Source organism: Chiloscyllium plagiosum, chromosome 6 (assembly GCF_004010195.1).
Source record: "Chiloscyllium plagiosum isolate BGI_BamShark_2017 chromosome 6, ASM401019v2, whole genome shotgun sequence".
Lineage (NCBI taxonomy): Eukaryota > Metazoa > Chordata > Chondrichthyes > Orectolobiformes > Hemiscylliidae > Chiloscyllium > Chiloscyllium plagiosum.
The window spans coordinates 101,747,946-101,770,094 of record NC_057715.1 but is presented as its reverse complement, the minus strand read 5'-3'; the positions used below and the strand labels follow the sequence as shown (position 1 = coordinate 101,770,094).

The following is a 22,149-nucleotide window of genomic DNA, read 5'->3' as shown; positions in this document are numbered from 1 at the left end:
GCCACAGAGTGCAGTGGAGGCTGGGACGCTAATTGTCTTCAAGGAAGAGATTGATAAATTCTTGATGTCACAAGGAATTAAGGGCTACGGGGAGAATGCGGGTAAGTGGAGTTGAAATGCCCATCAGCCATGATTGAATGACGGAGTGGACTCGATGGGCCGAATGACCTTACTTCCACTCCTATGTCTTATGGTCTTATGGTAGTTACCTTTTTTCAGTTGTAATTCTCAATGATCCCAGCTTCTCCCTCTCAAACTGCATGGCACCTCATGCCAGGCGAGGGCAGCCAAGTGATGTGTGTGACCTGTCAAATGTGGGAAGTCATGTTTCCCACTCATGTCCAAGATAACCACATGTGCAAGAATGCTTCCAACTGCAGAAACTTTAACTCCATGTTTCAGAGCTGTGGCAGGAGACACTGTGGCACATCTGCAATGCTGAGAGTTATGTGGATGGCACAATCACGGAGGTGGTCACACCGTAGTAATGTTATGTGTATTAAGGTGAGATAGTACATCTGCATGTTAGGGTGAGTCCTGAATGACAGGTGTGATTGATAAGTGACTGAGTTACGTGTGATGAATTAAGGAGTGCATGGGACTAGTAAGTAATTTGATAGGATGCAGCATTTGAAGATGCAATCACTGATCTTGATCTCTTCTTTATGATCCTGTGAGCTTCTACGACATTGCATCCACATCATCAGAGATAACTTTTGTCATGGGTAGCTCTTTCAAGATCTAGCACAGACAGGATGGGTCAAATTGCCTCCTTCTGTACTGTAAAATGTTATGATTCTCTGATTAATTTCTATAACTACTTGATCCCATTGCCTATTGATCTTACATCCAGATATATTTCCAGCCAACCATGGATAAATGCAATTTCTCTGTTCCTTCTTAACCAAGAACTCAGGGGGTGCATCCACAAACTGTGCTGCCTACTCATTTTTACTTTCATGTTGTATCAGTCTGCTACATTTGGGGTACAGGGCTAACTGGTGTACACTTGTTCCAATTTTCTGTTAGATTTCCGGGTGGTCACCCATTCCCTTCATAGATCAGATTCATTTCTTATATGTCTGCCACCACCTGTTCCAGCCACAATAAATCCCTTCCCTTGAAGGATTGCAGGTTGGTTTTATTATTTTCCTTTTCTTTTTATTAAACAGTACAGTTTACAAACAATTAACATTGACAGCTGTATATAGAGAAACAGCATTTTACGAGGGAGAGGAGTGGCAAAGCTAGACCCCAAACCCTACAGTTCAACCAATATCCAGGGAAAGAGGACAAACCTCAAGTCCCACTTTCAAATCCCACTTTCCGTCATCACAAAAGAAGCAGTAACAAATACATACAAGGCAGTCCAATTAGATAAGAAGCAGTGCATAGAATACAGACCCCATCCCCAGCAACCCAGCAAGCCTCCCGTCCCTCCAACTTTCCGGTCACTCTAAGGCAGCCAGCTCCTATGCCCCTTCTGGCTCTCGGTCCGCCCCATGCCCCTTGCAGGTTAGTTTTAAGTGGTGTCAGCCCCTCATGATATTGGCCTTCCCATTGATGATTCCAGCCAATCACTAACCTAGTTATACCGTGTTGCATGCTGAAATCATTGAGTAAGTAAGAGGAAGGTAGCAAAGCACCACTAGTATTTCTGTCAAAAGGCATATATTATTCAGGCATCGAGATATCTACACCCATTTTTTAAGCAAAGTCTTCACAATCACCAATTCTAATGGACTAGATTGGTTCAGTTAATTATTGCTTATCAGCAAAGGGATCCTCTTCTACTCTCTTCTTAACATGAACCCATAAAATCATACAAATTGCACAGCAATCTGAAATTTGGATATCAATAAATATGAATTGACAACTTTACAAACTCTACATTGTAGTAAAATTTGATTTTGTAAAAAAATTCAACAGTTTTAATCGAGCAGTTAGGTTGAATAGCTCCATTAACTTTACTACAAGCTGGAATAAACTAAAATTAACCAATCACAATCACTTAAAATGAAAAGTGACTTGACGTTATTTGCTACCAGGTTACAAATACACTAAAACATCAATCAATTTAAAACTATTTTATTATTCTTTTTGTGGGACATTCTTCACCATATCTAAGTGACTATCTCAATGATTCAGCAGATTTACAAACAAGTAGCTAATACACACAGAAAAACAGCCAACGATGGAGCCAGTTGTCTAACTTCAGCTAGGTTGGAATAGGCAGTTTCAGTATTGCTGGTTTATTTGTTTATATTTGTACATGGAATGTGAATATTGTTTGCAAAGCCAGCATTTATTGCCCATCCCAGAGATGGCGGTGCGAAGCTGCCTTTTTGCATCTCAACAGTCCATGTTGAGTAGATACTACATGGCCCTGCTCTCTCACTGGGAGAGATGACTAGTGTGGCTCACCTGAGGGTCACCATACCTCAGGGGAGGAGAGTGGCTGACAGACAGCCTCATCCAGCATGGGAAATAAACATATGATGTTGGCATCATTTTGCATTGCAAACCTGCCATCCAAACAACTGAGCTCACCGACCCCTTACACACAACGCTGTTAGGAGAGAGCTTTTGATCCAGCAACAGAGAAGGAACTGTGGCGATCTTTAAGTCAGAATGGTGTGTAGTTTGGAGAGGAACTTGCAGCAGTGTTCCCAGGCATCTGCTTCCCTTGACACTGTAGGTCATAAATGTTATAGGTTGGGAATGTGCTGATGGAAGAGGGTTGGTGAATTATTGCAGATCACTTTATGCAATATACACAATGCTGCCACTGTGCATCAGTGGTGGAAGGAATTAATACTGTGGATGGGAGGCCAATCAAGAAGTCTGTGTTTTCCCACATAGTGTCAAGTTTGTGTGTTGCTGAAGCTGCACCCAGCCAGGTATGTGTAAAGAATCAATCACATTCGTGACTTGTGCCTTATAGATCATGTTTGGTCCAGATAAGTGAATCATTTGCTTCTTTCCTTTCCTCAGGCCCTCCCATCCCTGTGTTAACATCATGCAAACAAATCCAATCAAGGGCCTTTTTGGCAGGATGTAGTGTAAATATTGTCTCTAAAATGGCATTGCATAATACAAACACCTTGATTGACAATGTATTAAGAGGCACAAGTAATTTTCTTTACAAAACACTTTCCATAATCATATGGGGAATCTGGAAATCGAAAACTTCTACAGCCCAATCAAATCAGCCTGGCAGGACATGAAGATGTTCCCGCTTTGTGTTCTATTCAGTCTAATTTTTTTTCTTTACCACTCATACTGGCAGGAGAAAGTGAGGACTGCAGATGCTGGAGTACCAGAGTTGAAAAGTGTCGCGCTGGAAAAACACAGCAGGCCAGGCAGCATCCGAGGAGCAGGAAAATCGACGTTTCGGGCACAAGCCCTTCTTCCTGAAGAAGGGCTTATGCCCGAAACGTCGATTCTCCTGATCCTCAGATGCTGCCTGGCCTACTGTGTTTTTCCAGCACGACATTTTTCAATACTCATACTGACATCTTGTTATTTCCGTAGTAAAATGTAGAAAATATGTCAACCCCATAAGCAGCTAAGAAGTAACATTAACTGTTTTGCTGAAATGGATTTGACAGGTTGAAAAACCTTTCAGATTATTGTTTCAGGTATGAAACAACTTACCCAGGCTAACAGAAGATTGAAATAAAGCATGAATGAATCACTAAGCTCACCCAAAAGACAGCAAGTGCACAAAATATATTTTGACAAAAAATAATTTAGCTTCATATTCCTTCAGTTCAAGTGCTGCCTTTTAAACTAGGTTTTTCTTTGGATTATGTATGATTTGCAGCCATGAATACAGAATTTTATTGACATACTCAAACAACTTGAAGCAGAATAGATGTTCATTTCACTTTTTTACACTGACATCAAGTAAGATTTGTGATTACAAATAAGAATTGTATCCTGTTGCTTTGCTGTGTCGATGTCTTCATTGGAATCACTGTCAAGATTTCACATGAGTTTTGTCTGGTTAAGCTGCTGTCATTTGAAATAATCTACATGACCCATAAATCATATATATTAAAATGCCATACCCTAATCCTGCCATGCAGCTAGTTCAGTTCAGTGCACATAATTACATAACACTTCACTTTTTTATGTATTGGAAGTAAATGATGCACCTTCCAATAATTAGTTTTTCTCACCCTGTCTGCATGACAATTAGGTTGTACTTTTTTTTGATAAATCCAGTGAAATCTTTGCTGACAGGTGTGTGATATTGAAATACACTGAATAATGGAATTTATGTTCGGGAAAGGAGCAATAACTGATAGCTTCAGTATTTGATTAACCGAGTCCACTGAAGTCTCCCTCCTCAATCACTCTATTACCAAACTATACAAGATATGAGATTCCATGTGTAAGGCAAATCTTTCACAGTGTTGAATTCTAGAGATTAAATTAAAACAAAGCATTCTACAATGCAGAAGTTAGTGGCTAATATATTGGATTTTCTGTTATGGTCAGATATGGGAAAGAACAATTGCATTAAGTTGTCATGTGTAACTTTTGGCCTTAAGCATCTAATAAGCATCCTTGATCATGCACTTTATGTATGACAGCAAGCTTTGCTGGTCAACATTTCAATTTCACCATTTGTTGTAGTGTCAGTCATAACTCAGTTGGTAATCCTCACATCACTCGGTCTAAATGTTATAGGTTCCATTCTCATTATGTCCTGACCAATATTTATCCTCAGTCAACATTCACAGCAACAAAAAAATCTAGCCATCCTCACAGAGCCTAATGCAGGAGCTTGCTGTGTACAAATTGACTGCTGCATCACCTACAGAGGGCCATTACTTTTAAGGTAATCTGTGCTGCTGCAAGGTTCTATATAAATGCAAGTCTTCTGAGTTTTGTTTCTTTTCAACCATTTGAATTTGCAATAACTTTACAACAGGCCTTGATGGAAACAACCATGTCATAATGAATTAAAGTTTTTTTAAAACTGCAAAGTTCATATTAGAATTAAAAATTGAAAGAATTGCAGACAATGTAAACCTGAAACAAAAACAGAAATTGCTAGAAAAGCTCAGCAGTTCTGGCAGCACCTGTGGAGAGAAATTAGAGTTGACCTTTGGGTCCAGTGACCCTTCCTTGGAAGGAAACGTTAACACTGATTTCTTTCCACAAATTGGATGCAAGATTGGCTTGATGGTAGGAAGCAGAGGGTGATAACGGACTGGTGGCCCGTGGAATGCCTTAGGGTTGAGAGTGGGGTGCTGGAAAAACACAGCAGGCCAGGCAGCATTTGAGGAGCAGGAGAATTGACGTTTCAGGAACGACCCCCTTAATCAGGGATGCCTCAGGGGACTGTGCTGGGCTCATTACTGTTTGTTATCTATATCAATGATTTGGATGAGAAGGTACAAGGCATGATTAGCAAGTTTGCTGATGACACTAAAATAGGCAGCATCTTGGAGAGTGAGGAAGGTTATCAGAAATTGCAGCAGGACCTTCATCAGCTCGGCAAGTGGGCAGAGAAGTGGCAAATGACGTTTAATAAAGGTAAGTGTGAGGTCTTGCATTTTGGAAAGTCAAACCAAGGTAGGAATTTCATGGTGAATGGTAAGGCCTTAAGGAGTATCGTGGAACAGAGGGATTTTGGAGTTCATGTTCACAGTTCTCTGAAAGTGGAGTCACAGGTAGACAGGGCAGTGAAGATGACTTTTGACATACTGGCCTTCATCAGTCAGGGAACTGAGTATCAAAGCTGGGAAGTTATGTTGCAGTTATACAGGATGTTGGTGAGGCCACCCTTGGAGTATTGTGTTCAGTTTTGGTCAGCTTGCTATAGGAAGTAGGTTAAACTGGAAAGAGTGTAGAAGAAATTTCCAGGGATGTTGCCTGGAGTCAATGATCTGAGAGTTGAGGGGACAGGTTGGACAAGCTTTTTTCTTTACAGCATATGAGACTGACGGGGGAACTTTATAAAGGTGTATAAGATCATGAGAGACATGGATAGGGTAAATCCATTCTGTCTTTTTCCTAGGGTTGGGGAATCGAGGAATAGAAGGCATCAGTTTAAGGTTAGAGGGGAAAGAATAAAAGGGAACCTGAGGGGCAACCTTTTTACACAGAGGGTGGTAAGAACATGGAATGAGCTGCCAGCGAAAATGTTTGAGGTGGGTACATTAAAACATTTAAAAGGCATTTGACAAATACAAGGATAGGAAAGGATTAGAAGGGTAGGGTCAAATGCAAGGAAATGGGGTGAGTGTGGACGAACATTTTGGCCAGCATGTACTAGTGTAGGCCAAAGGGCCTGCCTCCGTTCTGTAGGCTTCTGTGATTCTAGGACTCTATGAGATGCTGCCAGACCTGCTGAGCTTTTCCAATAATTTCCATTTTTGTTTCATATTAGAATTCCTGATTCAAAGAAACCCCAGCTTATTAAACATTTAAACATCACCTGAACACCGCGGGCAACATCCAGTCAAAACTTTCCCTGAGCGAGGACATCACTTACGAAATACCTGCCAGTACTCACTTCCAATGTCGGGGCGAAGTTTCTTATCATACTCCTTCAGCAGGTGGTTTAAAATCTTGGTCGCGTCTCTATCTTGCATCTTGGAAGTCAGCACCCAGGTCTGGTTGACCGTGCGATCTTCGTCCTCGCCATCGTCGATTTTTCTCGAGCTGCAAGACAGAGAAAAGGTGGCACTTACCGTCATTACCTGCAAATTTGGCAACAGCGTTAACCAGGGTCGTCTGCAAACTTTGCACAGTTTGAACGTAGTGGTTGTCTGAGTGTACGGGGGGCCCTCAAAGCGAACCGTGTGTGTGTATGTGTATGCTGAAAGTTCAGGAAGCAGGGAATGAGCAGTCCTGAAGTTTGGTCACGGGACCACTCCAGACAGCAACAGGTACCCAAGTGGGTCACATATCTAGGACACTCGATCAGACAGACTCAATGCCCCTTTGCACCTGCACTTGCAGTTGGCATCTGGTGTGCAACTTGCTCTGAGCTCTCATCTCGCCTGAACTCTTAAAAGAAAAGCGGGTTGGTGAGGCTTCCCTGTTTGTTTCTGAACATATTTAAAATGTCGACAGACCAAACTTGAACGGTTCACGCCGCCTTCAATTTTGATTGTGCGGATGTCAAAAAGGAGATGGCGGGGGGGGGGGGGTCATTTGCAAATAATATTTACCCCTGCCTTTGTGCACAATGATGGGGGGGGGGGGTAATTTTGATTTCTTGATGGCGTTGCGCGCTCTGCCTCACTGGTTAAGATTGAGCAGCTCTCCAGATTAAAGGCGATGCTGCACATGCCGCACGGTTATCGGTGCCGGGCCCGGAAAGAGCGAGATTCCTCCCCCACCCCGCCATCCCCACACAGGCCGGCTGGAAATAAAGAGAGAAGTCACAAATTGTCTGCTGCTTGCAGGTAGCGCTAATCTGTCAGTGGCAATTGTGAAAACCTGCAGTCCATTGCACGCTCTTGCCAAGCCGTTTTTAGTGTCTTTCTAAACAGAGAACCTAATATCAAAATACACTCAGTGGCTGTCTATTCACTGTGCTCAGACACTCAACGGTGGGACCTGGATGGGTTCCTGCTCCCACCGCTCGGCCTCTGAAAGATTAATTTCCATCATTTCACAATGTACGATCAAATGATGGTGTCGATTAGATGCTCTGTTAACCCTGTTCGCATTGCCTTGAGAGTCCTCCCTCAGGCACACAGGCACCTTCACGGGAGATGTCCTCTGGATATCTGACACCGTTTAACTATCCGGTTGAAATCACTACATGGGGCTGGAGGTGGGGGCAATTAAACACCACCCCCTCACCCTATGTTGAGCCCACTTCTCCCCTGAAGCGGCTGAACTCGGGAGTTCAAGGGGTGAGTTCCCCCCCCCCCCCCCTCCCCCCCCCCCTCCCCCTCACCCCGTGTAGTGTGTTACTAAACCCATTGTCCAGACTGAGTGGGCGAGATCCGAGTTTGCACAGCCCGGCACCCGCGATAGAGACAAAAAAAAATCCCACAGCCAACCCCAGGACTGAGACTGTAGCCCTGCATCAGACCGTAAACTGCGACATCAGTAATAGTGCTCGGGGGAAGGGGGGGGGACGGGGGTGGTGTTGGTGGGGGGGTGGTTGGGTGGGAGACAACCCATAGACCCAAACCCACCGCTTCCCACCAGCTTCATGGCTGAGCCTGTGCATTTCACAACTTTTTTTTAAAAATTTGGAAATAGAAAAGGGGGGAGAACATCCACAGTCCCCATTGACAGAGCAGTCAGGCAGAAACAACAGCCACTAGTCGCCCGCACAGTCAGTCAGGTAGCACCGTCCCTTCTCGGGCAATAATACCAAGAACATTTGCTTACCACGCTTGGAAGACTGAGAGTAGCAACAAAGCTGCCAGTAGTTTCGTTAGCATCGTTGGGCGGGAGAGACGTGAAAGAGAGAGCGAGCCGGACAGTGGAGAGAGTAGATTTGGAGAGGAAGCTGAGAGACTGAGTTTCGCTTCCCCCTCTGTGTAAACAGCGGCTGTCTCTCACTTCGGAGCCATCAAGAGACTCGGAACAAATGAGACCGAGCGGTGCTTCCCGTGCTCAGCGATAAATCGCACATGCACCTCTGACAGGTGGGAGCGTTTGTGGCGCTCCAGCCTTTCCATCCGGCACCGAGTGGCTGACAGAGTCAACTAGCCCCTCCTAGCTCCACAAGCCCTCTCCTGACGCTCATCTGCACCTCATTCGGCTTTCCTGCACTGGGGGAGAGAGGGGCCGAGCACCGAGCTCGAGCTGCCTCCAATTCCCACTTTTCCCATTATTCCAACCGAGGGGACTCCCATTGGGTTCACTGACGTCAGGTTTCACCGCAGGATCGGGAGATTAGTTTTGAGGAGGCCAGCAGTTTCCCTGCAATCAGGGCGAGCAAGGTACCGAGCGATCTACCTTTGACTGTTGAAACCACCTCGGTGCGAGGGAATACAGATGTCTGGGTCCGAGATGTGACTGGGTGAATATGTGACGGTGCAAAAGGTGACAGGGTGCACTATGTGACAGGGGGCACGATGTGATAAGTGCAATGTGTGACAGGGTGTAGTATGTGACGGGGGCAGTATATGACAGGGGGCAGTATATGACAGGGGGCAAGTTATGAAACTGCAATCTGTGACAGAATGCAGTTTGTGACAGGGTGCAATATGTGATAGTGAGCAATGTGTGACAGGGTGGATATGTGACAGGGTGCAATATGTGATAGTGAGCAATGTGTGACAGGGTGGATATGTGACAGGGTGCAGTATGTGACAGGGTGGATATGTGACAGGGTACAGTATGTGACGGTGAATATATGGAAATATGCAGTATGTGACAAGGGGTAATATTTGACAGGATGAAATATGTGACAGGGTGCAGTATATGACGGGGTGCAATATGTGACAAGGTTCGGTATGTGACAAGTTGGAGTACGTGATAAGGTTCAGTATGTGACAGGGTACAGTGTGTGACAGGGTAGTGTGTGACAGGGTAGAGTGTGTGACAGGGTGCAATATGTGACAGGGTACAGTGTGTGACAGTGCAATATGTGATGGGGTACAATGTGTGACAGGGTGCAATATGTGACAGGGTACAGTGTGTGACAGTGCAATATGTGACAGGGTGCAATATGTGACGGGGTACAGTGTGTGACAGTGCAATATGTGACGGGGTACAGTGTGTGACAGTGCAATATGTGACAGGGTACAGTGTGTGACAGGGTGCAATATGTGACGGGGTACAGTGTGTGACGGGGTACAGTATGTGACAGGGTACAGTACGGGAATGGGTACAACATGCGACAGGCTACATGCGTGACTGAAGCCGTATATGATTGTGTGACTATATGACGATACGATGTGTGTTGGTGTCCAATATGTGACAGGGTGCAAAACGTGATGCTGCATCTGAGACTGGGTGCAATGTGTGCAAGGGGTTATGATCCCTGGGCTTGGTGCCCTTTGATCATTCCCAGGCTGGATTCGTTAATATATTAACCAAGCTCGCCCATTCCCAAACCCTGACATCCTTTCCGTTACCTCAAGATGGGGTTTTAATCGGATTTACTCCGCGTTCTGATTCAACGCGATTAACCCAAGTGTCAGATATTTATGTCCCTTGCTTTGCTGGCGCCCTGAAACCCCGGGTCACGGCTCTGGCCATGACAATGACATTTAGTTTCTGTGATATCTGAGGAGTGTGTATGTGTGTGTGGAGGGGGGGGGGGGGGAGCAACAGCTGATAAAATGACATGTAAAGTATAAAGATCGTGATTGATGTGCCCATCTGCCCTTGAATACACGCAAGGTTCTGAAGCATTTTGCGTGTATTTTGAGTTGGACTTTATAATCCAAGCAAAACAGATTTCAGCCAACGATTAACACACACAGGAGCAATTGCAATTATTGTTTGGAAAACTCCCTCTTGGTTTTTGAAGATCCCAAATCAAAAAAAAAGGCGACGGGAAAATCCCCACTCCGGGGTGAGGTGGGGTGGAAGGAGTCTCAAGTGTGTGGGGCTTCCAGCGCCAGACCGTGCTGAAATACTTTTTTTTTGTCTCAGGTGACGCCGGACAACCTGGTTGCAGTATCGAACCTGCCGAGGGGCGCTGACTTCATAAAGGAGAATGGAGACAGCTGTTGTCCACTCTCGCCCCCCTCCACCCCCTCTCTCTCCTCTCTCTCTCTATCCCCCTCCCTTCTCTCTATCTCTCTGCAGCCTCACTCACACGGGAGTCCCGGGGCAGCCAATTCCGCTGCTGTTCTGTCTTATGTTTCGTTCAGCGGGGCCAGGGATCGGAGGAGAGTCCCTCTTAGAGGAGTGCATCTCGCTCGCAGCCGCTTCGGGACGGACCGCTCGGGTAAGCGCTAACTCGGCTAGATTGTACATAACACAGTATTCTGTATGTGTTTGCTTTGGGGAAGTCTGCGCGGGGAAAAGGTAATCTGTTCAACACCTTGCCCGTAACAAAAGTGCGTGTTTCAGTGCAGGCTCGACAGACCTGTAGCTCGCTTTAAACTGATGTCGAGGGACCACCGCCAGAACACACACACACACACAACCCCCTCCAAACACACCTCCCCCCTTCCACACGCTCAAACAATCGCGAGAGACCCCAGAGGGGTTCAGTATTCATTGCGGTTTAGCAGTGTGTGGGGAGAGAGACATTAACTTTACAACACCAGGAGTTGGCGAAAATCGAGGGACTTACAGGCGTGTTCGCAAATGGGGGGACGGGTTCGTTCGTCCGTTTGTCTGCTGCACAATAAAGTGTTAACAGTGAACATTTCAAGGCAGGGAATTTCACTCCGTCGAAATTTCTAGGGTGTACACTGAGTGTAGACACCAACTAAGAGCGTGTACTCTGAATATATATCTACTGTGTGTATAAAATCAGTTTTCGCCTGAAATTTACTGCACATCAGTATATCGATGCATTGGTGTGTCCTGATGTATAAACTATTGTACAAACTGTCAGCGTGTACTCTGTATAAAATGCCAGTATTCCCTTTTATAATATACACTTCAATCTCTGTAGACTCCGTTTGTGTACGTTCTGATACATACATATAAACGATCAGTGGGCACTCTGAATATGTATAAACAAAAAATATATATAAATATCAGATCTCAGGCAGTGGAGCGGGGGGGGGGGGTGACTCATCTGCAGTGAGCTATTGGCAAGAGTCTGATTCTCTGGAGCTGAGCCGACAAGTCTGTAGGTTCCTGGGGGAGTAGGGGCTGGGGGGAATAGGGGGTGAGGGAGGTCCCGGGGAGGGATGGGAGGCAGTGACTGTCTGAGCCCGGAGCCTCCCCGTGATTCTCCCCACAGATGGCGATGTGTCTGCGTGCGTTTGGAGGCGAACCTCAGGCGGCGGCAGTAACCAGTGCTCCTACGAAGCAGGATGCTGAGGGCACGCATCAACCAGACAGAGGGGCAAGCACATTGGGTGAAGTCCCTGAAAAGGTGGCATGGTGGCACCGGCCTGGTTCTCCCCCCCCCCCCCCCCCGCCGCCATCCTCGGGTCTGTGGAACAGTCACAGCCAGGGTTCCTGGAGCTCCCGTGGGAGATGTAGAATGGATCCCGCTTCGGGTGAACCCAACCCCCCTGTTGTGCCTGATCATTTGAAACCCTCCCTCCATTTATCTGGAATCTGGAAGCGTTGCTGTTTACTTGAAGTCAACGAGACGAGTCAACTGTGAACAAGCAGCTGAAAGCCAGAGCCCAGTGAGTGCGACCGAGTGTATCAATGTGGTCAGATGCAGCTGAGGAGGATGTGGAGAGGCATTTTGGGGCGTTCGGGGTGGGGTAAGGCTCCTTGTGACACGGTGGTAGCGTCCCTACCTCTCGGCCAGCAGACCCAGGCTCAAGCACCACGTTCTCCAGAGGAATGCGATAATATCCCTGAACAACTTGATTAGGAAAATATCCGGGGTGGAGGTCGTTAAGACTCCTTGAGGCACATTGGGAGTGTCCCTGTCTCTGAGCTAGGGGAGTCAAGTTCCAATTGATAACATGGGTTATCAAGTTGACCAGAAAATATTGAACAGGGTGAGAAGATAGAAACTAATTTCAAGCGAGGGAAAAACTAAATTGGGGGTCACCGTCATCATTCTTAACCCAGTCTGATCATTTTGAAGATGGTGAAGCCCTCACTAATAGACTGAATGCTCTTGGCTTCCCGTCTGATATGGAGAATCCTCACTCAGGGGAGACTGTGTCAATCAGGCAAGTGCACGTAGTTCTAACACTTGTGAGAGATAAGCAGAAAGCACTGGTCATATGGTAAGACACACTTCACACTCCTTTGGTGACTATGAGAAAATTATATTTGCTTTTATTGGTCAATGTGTTGATTATGGCCTGAAATCAGGGTGGTTGTGATGGAGCTGTACATAACATTAGTTAGGCCCCAGCTGGAGGACTGTGTGCAGTTCTGTCATCTCATTCCAGGGAGTGCGTGATCACATGGAAGGGGTGCGGAGGAGATTCACCAGGATGCTAGACCGGAATAAAATGAACTGTTCCTGCTAGAAATCAAAATCTTAAACATAATTCATTGGAGAAGCTCAGCAGGCCTGGCAAAACCTGTGGAAAGAAAGCAGAGTTAACCAGAAAAAACAGTTCTTCTGAAAAAAGGGTCACTGTATCCAAAACGTTAATCTTGCTTTCTCCTCACAGATGCTGACAGACCTGCTGAGGTTTTCCAGCAATTTCTGTTCTTGCTCACCCAGGATGTTGCCTGGACTGGAGTGATTCAGCAACAAAGACACAGGCGACTGTCTGGGCTTGTTTTCTTGAGAGCAGAGAAGGCTGAGGGGGATTGGATTGATGTGCACAAAGTTCTAAGGGTCATAGGCAGGCCAGGTAGGCAGAAACTTAGTAGAGGGGTCAGTAATGTGGGGGCACAGTTTTAAGGTAAGGAGCAGAGGTGTAGAGGAGACTTGACGAAAACATCTTTCACCCAGAGGATGGTGTATATCTGGAACTTACTGCCTTAAAAGGTGGTGAAGGTGGGAACCTTCAAGACCATGAAGAACAATTTAGATGAATATTAGATGTACCATAGCATATCAGGCTCTAGACCAAGTGCTGGAAAATAGGATTGGAAAGGATGGATGTTTGACAACAATCATAGAGGGCCTTTTTTATGCTGTAAAATCTCTGACTCAACGATGCGCTGAGTCAGATTGTGGATACGAATAAGTACTACTGGACTGGCATCAAACATCTACACCAATTCCATTAAGAGATATTTCATTTGATGATTTAAGAGCAAAACCCTTCAGGTTGATGATCTTAATATTGCCTCTTAAGATGCCACCCTGCTGAGTTATCTACGTAGGCCCTATAAAACAATGGGAAAGGTGAAGCTGTGCTCGATCACAAACAGCCCCCACGACAAACTCACTGACGTGAATGGATTGTTTTCCACAGCACGCTTTCTGCTGGAGCACGTTGATATATCACTGGGACAGAGGATCACAGAATTCTGCCAGTGTGGAAGCAGGCCATTTGGCCCATCAAATACATCCCGACTGTCCGAAGAATATCCCACCTAGATCCAACCTGTCCCCACAGCCAACCTACATGGCCCTGGACACTATGGGCAATTTTACCATGGCCAAACCACCTAACCTGCACATCTTTGGATTGTGGGAGGAAACCGGAGCACCTGGAGGAAACCCATGCAGACACAGGGAGAATGTGCAAACTCCACACAGACAGTCACCTGAGGGTGGAATCAAACCTAGGATCCTGGTACTGTGAGGCAGCAGTGCTAACCATTGAGCCACCATGCACCGACAAGTTAAAACCTCAGCAGCCTGTTAACAGGTTGGCAAATTTAGTCTCTTTAAAGATTGCTTTGTGGCCTCAGCATCGACATATCTGGCGCTAATGGCTTACTTTGGTTAACCTGATGTCATCCCAGTTATCTGGCATTCACATGTAATGCAGGATGAGTATGGCTGTTTAAACTGGCCTCAGACTATGGATGGGGAGATGTTAATCTTCCACCAGTGAATTTAATTTTGCACATACAAGGATTCCTGCACTCCTGGGTGTCAAAGCCCTGCAGACTTTATTGATTTTAAAGTGAATCCCAGCAATTATAGGAATTAATGTTTGCGTATGGAAACTAAATCTAGTTTCCATTCTTTTTCTGAAAATTAGATGACTGGGAAAAGGCTGATAGGAAGGTCTATTTCAGAGAAAAATAAACAGTGGAATCCTGAGTACAGCAGTCAGTGGAGTGAAAGCACTGAGGGCAAGCAATGGACACCGCCTTATGAATTATTTGTGTGAGGTTCATCTGAACTTAGTGACAGTAAAGTTGCATCTCTCCATCCTCCTGACCACTATCAAGACAAAGAAAACTTCTTCCCGCCCCATTCATTGCTGATTTTTTTCACAAAAAAAGAGAATTACGCAGCAAAGTACTAATTGTTATCCGATTTCTTAGTAGATTTATATGACTTTATTTTGCATGGGATCAATATAGCAGTGTGCTTATGTTCCTCCTGCTCAAGTGTTTCCTAAATTCAGAAAGAGAAGCTTGCATTTATATAGCATCTTTCACTACCAATCTCCCACATGTATTATAACAGCCATTTAACCTGTAACGGTTTTGTGTAGGAAAAATGGCAACCAAACCGTGCCCAAGGTTTGACAAACCATGCTGAAATAATGACTAGATCACCGGTTTTAATTTATCTTCGTAAGAAGTAAACACAGGATATAGCAGGAATAAAATAGCTACACAAAGAATGGTCAACATTCCTTACAATTTCCAAGGCTGCACAGACAAAAACATTCGAGACGTACAGCATATGAAGAAGCAACAGCCATAAGAATGGCAACGCCAGGACCAGCTAATGAGGACATGAAGCTCCAATGGTAAAACTAATCGAAACAGATTCAAATAGGTTCACAAAATAATCTATTTAAAGGAAGAGCTTGTACTTAAATAGCAGTGTTCGTGATGTCAGGACATACCACACTATTTTACAGCCAATTAGCTCTTAAGTTGGGTTATTGTTGTGATGTTCAACAGTCAATACAGCACACAGTAAGATGCAACCAACAGCAGTGAAATAATGACTGATTGATTTGTTTTAGTGGTGTTGTTTGAGGGGTAATATTGTCCATGACTCCACAGGAGAGAATCTTCCTTCTCTTCCATGAGTGCTATGGATCTTAAACGTATGTTGAAAAGCCTCAATCACGTCTGAAGGATACCAATAATATGGCATTTTATTTTATTGCATTGAGGTGTCTGCTTTATACATTTGTGGAACTCTTTGGGGTAGGATATGAACTTGCCACTTCTAAGCTCAGGGCAAGAATGTTACCAGCAAACCAAGATTGACACCTTACTAAAGTTCTTACAAATATATAGAAGAATAAAAGTGGATCAAAGTGCACACCATCCACAGAGGACTGATATGGATGGAATGCTCCAAATCAATTTCTTTTGGGTACTCAGTTCTACAATGGAGTAAGCATATTTTGGAGTGTGCTCAAGGCTGTCTCACATTCTCAGATCATCGATGTAAAACTCTCAGATATTGCTCTCAAAATTTATGATGTAGTCTGGAACTCTTAATTGTGTTATAGCCTTACAGCAGAACCTCTGTCATTGCTATTCTCTGTGTAATTTACCTCAGTTGTAACTTATAGTGCTTCATTCATGAATCTGAGAGACCCATAACTCAACTTTAGTGCTATCAAAGAGCAACAATAGCTTTTGGCATGTGTGAAGCAGTGCATGTAACTCGCTGAATAAAATATTTTTGTTTCCCTTCCTGATGCTACAGAGAATGATTATTAGGAACTGAAGTGCTGGGTAATGCCCTGTGAATGATGTGAGACCGACAGGAAGAAAAAAGTTTTGAATAATCAATTAGAAGAAAAACGTGTAAGAACGAGTTAGTATAAATCGTTACCTCACTGCTAGTTGATTGTTATTTCATTCTGAAACTAATATTCTTTGAGACATGACTGCATTTTGGCATCTTCACGTTCTTCTGTTAAAACTATCATTTCAGTCCCATTGAGTTATTACCAGATCTTATCTTGTACCAGTTATGGAATAATAGGTTTATATAAAAAATTAGTATGGAAGGAAACCATTCAGCTATGATTTGGAAAACATGTCAAATCTGGATCTGTAAGTCCAACTCAGTTAGTTCTCCCCTTTCTTTTCCCTACCGACTGTAATTTGTTTGCCCATTCGGGTGCTTATCCAATTCCCTTCCGAAAGCCGCAATTGAACCTACCTACCCCTGTCATACTGTCCAACAACCCTCAGATTCTAATTACTCTCATCCCCATGTTGCCATTAGTCTTTTTATTAGTTATCTTAAATAAGAGTCCTCTGTTTGTGGATCCTTCCACGAACAGGCAGACCTCTATCAAATCTCCTCTTCACCATCCCTTCCTCAGGAAGAACATCCCTAGCTTCTCGAGTTCATCTGCACAACTGAAGTTTCTCATCTTTGGAACCAATTTCATGGATTTTGTCCCTGTCTAAAACCTTCACATCTTTCAAAATTGAGGTAACCAGAATTGGACACAATGCTGCTGCGACGACGCTGTCACTTTAAGAAGGTTATTTTGTCCTTGGTTTTTTCAAGAGAGGTCATAAAGGCAGAGGTGGCAAAATGTCTACTTTAACAATGGCAGGGGAATGGCCAATTCTCCCAGTTCAGGTTTTATCTAGTTTGGTTTGGTTGTAACAGTGAGAATTGCTGGTTTTAGCAGTAGCAGAGAAGCTGCTGCAGTCCAGAGAAAGGTTCCGAGCTTCAACAGATGATTCTTGACTGATTCTTTGCTCTGAAATCTCTCCGGCCTGTAAGAACTTGAGTTTGAATTTACCTTTTGCCGAGAGGTATGTTTATGGGATGTTACTGGAATTGGAACATCTCCTTAGTTAAGTTGCTGTGTCGGGTCAGTTAAGTTTTCTAATAGTTAAGTTGTTCTAAATTCTGTTTTCTTTTGTTTATGTTTCAACTATTGTGTTTAAAAAAACACTGTTTTTCTTAAAGCCGAGTGGTTTAACCAGCTGCATCATACCTAGAATATCCACTTCACATCTGCCTTTAAAATAAGAAAAAGTTAGGGTCTGGGATACCTTCTTAAAATATTTTGAGGGAGTCTGGCCTGGTCCATAAACTGCAGTCAAAGCCAAACCAGTGTTTCAGAAATGTTCATCATAACCTCCTTGCTTTTGAACTCTATTTATTAAAGCTCAAGAGTTCTATTGCTGTATTTAAACACTTTTTCCATCTGTCCTGCCACATTCAATGATTTGTATATGTACACCCTCAGGTCTCTCTGCTTCCACACCCCCTTTAAAATTCACTCATTATTTTCTCCTCACTCCTTGTTCAATGTATGAAAATGCACCACTTCACAGTTGTCTGCATTAAATTTAATCTGCCACTTGACTGCCTATTGCAGCAGCCTGCCTGTGTCCTCTTGTAGTCCATCACTACCCTCCTCACAGATCATAATACTTCAAATGTTGCTGTCATCTTCAAACTGTGTGCTGTCCACTTTGGATCTAGGTCATTGGTAGAGATGAAGGAAAACATTGATTCTGGAGATCTCTGCTTACCTTCCTCTGGCTTGAAGAAAACACCCACCACTATTCCTTTCTCTTGTCACTCAGCCAACTCCACATGTTTGCAGTCTGTCCCACTTATTGCAGAAGTTCCAGGTTTTCTGACAAGCCTAAAACATGGCAGTCTATTGATCGTCTTTTGAAAATCCATCCTCTTCAACCTTTTCTATCAACCAATTTTTAAAAAGTCCAACAATGTTATTTAAATACAATTTGCCTTGAACATATTTGTGCTGGCTTTCCTCATTTGTTCGTGTTAGAGTTAATTTTTAACCTGAAATTTCTTGAAATATACCAGTTAAAAAAAAATCTTTTCCAGAAGAATTATGTATTTGAGCATCATTACATTGGGAGAAGATTGTCCAGTTTGCCATAAAGGAAAAATACCTCAAAAAACAGCTAGGAGAAATAACAGGAAAACCTAGAAAAATTTACAGTGATAGTTCATCATCTGAAAGAGAGACAGATTTATATCCATACAGTTCTTTCTTACCATGTTAGAACATCTCAATGCATTTCATACAATTATTTACCATTAATCTGCATTTGATTTGTAAACCAATGTGTCAGCCATTTCACCCTTGTAATATCTTACATTCAACATTAAAATGAATGACCAAATGTTTTGCCATTTTAACGTATAATTTCACCTGAAAATATTTATTCCTATATCAGGACAAGCATCTGTACATCTTCAACTAATTGTTTAGTTTTGTTATTGTTGATTTTATACTCCTGAAGGTAAGGGATATTGATGTTCAGAAGTGGAATATTTCACATTGCAAGTACTCACTGTCAGCACTGTCAAGCACATCTAGATCAGATATAGCACAGTTAGGTACAAAGTTCCATCAGCTCAATAAACTATCGCTGAAGTAGATTAATCTGGTTTTTTTTTAAAGTACAATATTTGTGTTTTTTGACAAACCTGGAATGTATTAAAAAGGAAGCTTTCTATTTCTTTAACTATTTTCACATCTGAGAAATGTGTTAATAAGCTTAACGAACAATGCTGTATTTGAAATATTGTGACTACTACGATGTTGGCTAACGTAGCAATCATTTTACACACAGTAGGGTCCAAAAGAGTAGAAACATCGTGTGTGTAAAAGACCTTGTCACATCCTTAAGACATTGCAAAGTACCTCATAGACAGTGGAGTGAACTTGAAGTGCAGTTAGCACTGATATGTTGAAAAACATGTCTACAGAAATCTCACTGACAGTAAACAAAGTGAATGATTAAAGCAGACTGTAAGGATGCTGTGTGAATCATTTTTGTGAAGTCTTTCTCCACTTTCTCCTCAAGTTCCAGCTAACATTGTTATATTAATCACCACCACTGTAAACAGGTCACTGGTCACATGTCAACCTATTATTCCTGGCACAACACTTCATTGTTCAACAAAGAGAAAGAAAACATCAGAAGCCTTCTCCACAATGGTTTAATAAGCCAACAAGGGTTTAATAATAAGAACATCTCAAATCAACCATTCATCAGAAATCAACCTACTACAAAGGGAAAAAGTGCAGACCTGGAATAGGGCAAAAGGGTGCCCGAAATGAAAATTAAATACAGGATGAAATACCTCTGAAGAGAAGATAGTGCATTTTGGGGAAAGTAAATCAAATTACTGAACAAGGAAGATAACTCTGTTCAGAATCGGAAATACCTAGTAAGTCTAAAATAGTATTTAGAAAAATGCATCCATGTAGCACTTGTAATTTTCATGCACTATCCATATGGTTATCTCATTCGTACCCTAATAAGTCAGTATTGTGATGGAATATGTATAGAGTCCCATTTCTATCTTGCTTTGCTGCACTTGAACTAGAGTAAGTTATTTTGTATCATCCTGGTTTGTGCAGCATCTTTAGTGCATATTGAATCGAAAAGAAATGAATGAAACTATATCTGTCTTGTCTCTGCAAATGAGTTGTCTTCATTTAAGTTGAATCCCTGAGGCAATTATGACCAGACAATAGAAATGACAAAACACAGGAGGCTGCTAAATTCTCAACTGAAGTGAGACCTATAGCAGACCAAAAAAAGAAAGCTATCAATGAATCACATTTCAGACAGTGCTATTAAATGACAGGAAAACCCTGGACTTGTTAGAATGTGCGTAGCCTCCTGCTCTGGTGTATAACATGCAAGCCCAAAACTGAAGCAAAAAAAGGGGGTGTGAATGCATACAAAATACTTGAAAGACTCTGTAGGTCATTTAGTATCCAGGGAGAGAGAAGCAGAGCTGATGGTTCAAATCTGTGACCTTTCAACAAAACAAAAGCAAATTACTGCGGATGCTGGAATCGGAAACCAAAAGAGAAAATGCTGGAAAATCTCAGCAGGTCTGGCAGAATATGTAAGGAGAGAAAAGAGCTGACATTTCAAGTCTAACTGACCCTTTGTCAAAGCGTTAACATAGGGCCAGTTAGACTCGAAACGTCAGCTCTTTGCTCTCCTTACAGATGCTGCCAGACCTGCTGAGATTTTCCAGCATTTTCTCTTTTGGTTTCAACAGAACAACTCTCTCTTCGTTATCAATTGTCAGCCTATCCACTATTTCAACTATCTCCTCTTTATTATGATTTGTGCAGTGTCTCGATCTTTGGTAAAGAAGGATGCAAAGTTTTCATTTAGTACCTTAGCCATGCCCCCTGCACAAATAATCTGCTTTCATGTCCTTTCTTTAAACACTACTTTAATATTTATATGCCTACAGAAGACTTTTGGATACCCTTTATCATAATACCATAGTTGCCAATGTTTTCCCCTTCTCTGTCTTCACTTCTTGTATTTCCCATTTCACAACCTTTTTATATTCAGGTTCAATGTATTAACTGAACTATCCATTTTGCAACTCTCATATTCACCTGCATTCTGCTTCATCATGCTGTCTGTCAGTTCCTCCATTCTGGGAACTCTGAGTTTTTGTTTTGAATTGCCTTTCTCTGTCATGGGAATGTATCTTGACTGTACTCAAACTATACCAATTAACTCAATGCGATTTGAAATTTAATGTTGGTACAATCACAATTATTTTTTGTAATTTTATTTAAAATCATTGCATAAGAATATTGTGAAGGTAACTGACTGACATCATAGAACAATGGAAAGTACACCTGTAACATTTTTCAACTTTGTCAAATAAAAGAACTTACTTTTCTCACATCTTCCAGTGTTTTCCTTCCCAAAGCCCCTATAATATTGTTTTTAGATATGTTTCAAATTTTTAATTTATTTGAGAGCTTCAGCAAATTATCTCTTCAGGTGTGCGACACACATATTCGGTTGCAACAGAGAAATGGTTCCCTTTTGTAAATGTCACATTTACATCCACTTTTTGTGAGCCTATTAGTAGCTATCCTGCTTTGCGAGGGAGATGGTAAACCAAGTAAAGCCACTATGCTCTTAAGGTAGCCACATAGAAACTTTTGTGGTGTTAAGAGATTCAAAGCTAGTTCATCTGAATGGCAAACATGTCCAATTAACACCAGATCCAGCCAGGCATACAGCACTGTTGCTAATTAGAATTCATTGGGTCATCTATGATGTTTCATGTGCCAGGCTCATCAGTGTGAACTTAGTTTTTTTCCCATTTAACTCAAGTTAACTCTGCAAGCTAATGGCCAAATGGCTGGTAGTCACCATAGACTCAGACGATCATAAGACTGTTCGTTCATTAGAGAGGGAGACAATTGGTGGTATTTTAACCTGAGTATCACCACACTGAGGGGCAAGGACAAGAGGTTGGGCCTTCGTGGTAACTGTACAGGAACTAAACCTATTGGTGTCGCTCTGCAACGCAAGCCAACCATCCAGCCAACCGGATGGGTAGGGTGATGCAGGATGAGCTGAAAATGTGTTGCTGGAAAAGCGCAGCAGGTCAGGCAGCATCCAGGGAACAGGAGAATCGACGTTTCGGGCATAAGCCCTTCTTCAGGAAGAAGGGCTTATGCCCGAAACGTCGATTCTCCTGTTCCCTGG

The 22,149-nt window shown here is 43.1% G+C and overlaps 1 protein-coding gene and 1 long non-coding RNA gene across 2 annotated transcripts in view; one reads left to right on the top strand and one right to left on the bottom strand.

The window, feature by feature from the left end:
- The window catches only part of LOC122550884 (gamma-aminobutyric acid receptor subunit gamma-3), a 592,090-nt gene extending 583,480 nt beyond the window's left edge, over positions 1-8,610 (bottom strand). Inside the window, exons 1-2 of the mRNA XM_043692286.1 lie at positions 8,374-8,610; positions 6,533-6,681 (exon numbers count right to left, since the gene is read on the bottom strand). Of these exons, the coding sequence (XP_043548221.1) occupies positions 6,533-6,681; positions 8,374-8,426 (202 nt within the window). The 5' untranslated portion in view covers positions 8,427-8,610. The remainder of the gene's footprint in view (positions 1-6,532; positions 6,682-8,373) is intronic.
- A 131-nt stretch (positions 8,611-8,741) lies between these two features.
- Positions 8,742-20,481, top strand: LOC122550885. Its single transcript, XR_006311968.1, has 3 exons — positions 8,742-8,930; positions 10,594-10,891; positions 19,511-20,481. It is a non-coding gene; the product is annotated as an uncharacterized LOC122550885 (long non-coding RNA).
- The last annotated feature ends 1,668 nt before the right edge of the window (positions 20,482-22,149 follow it).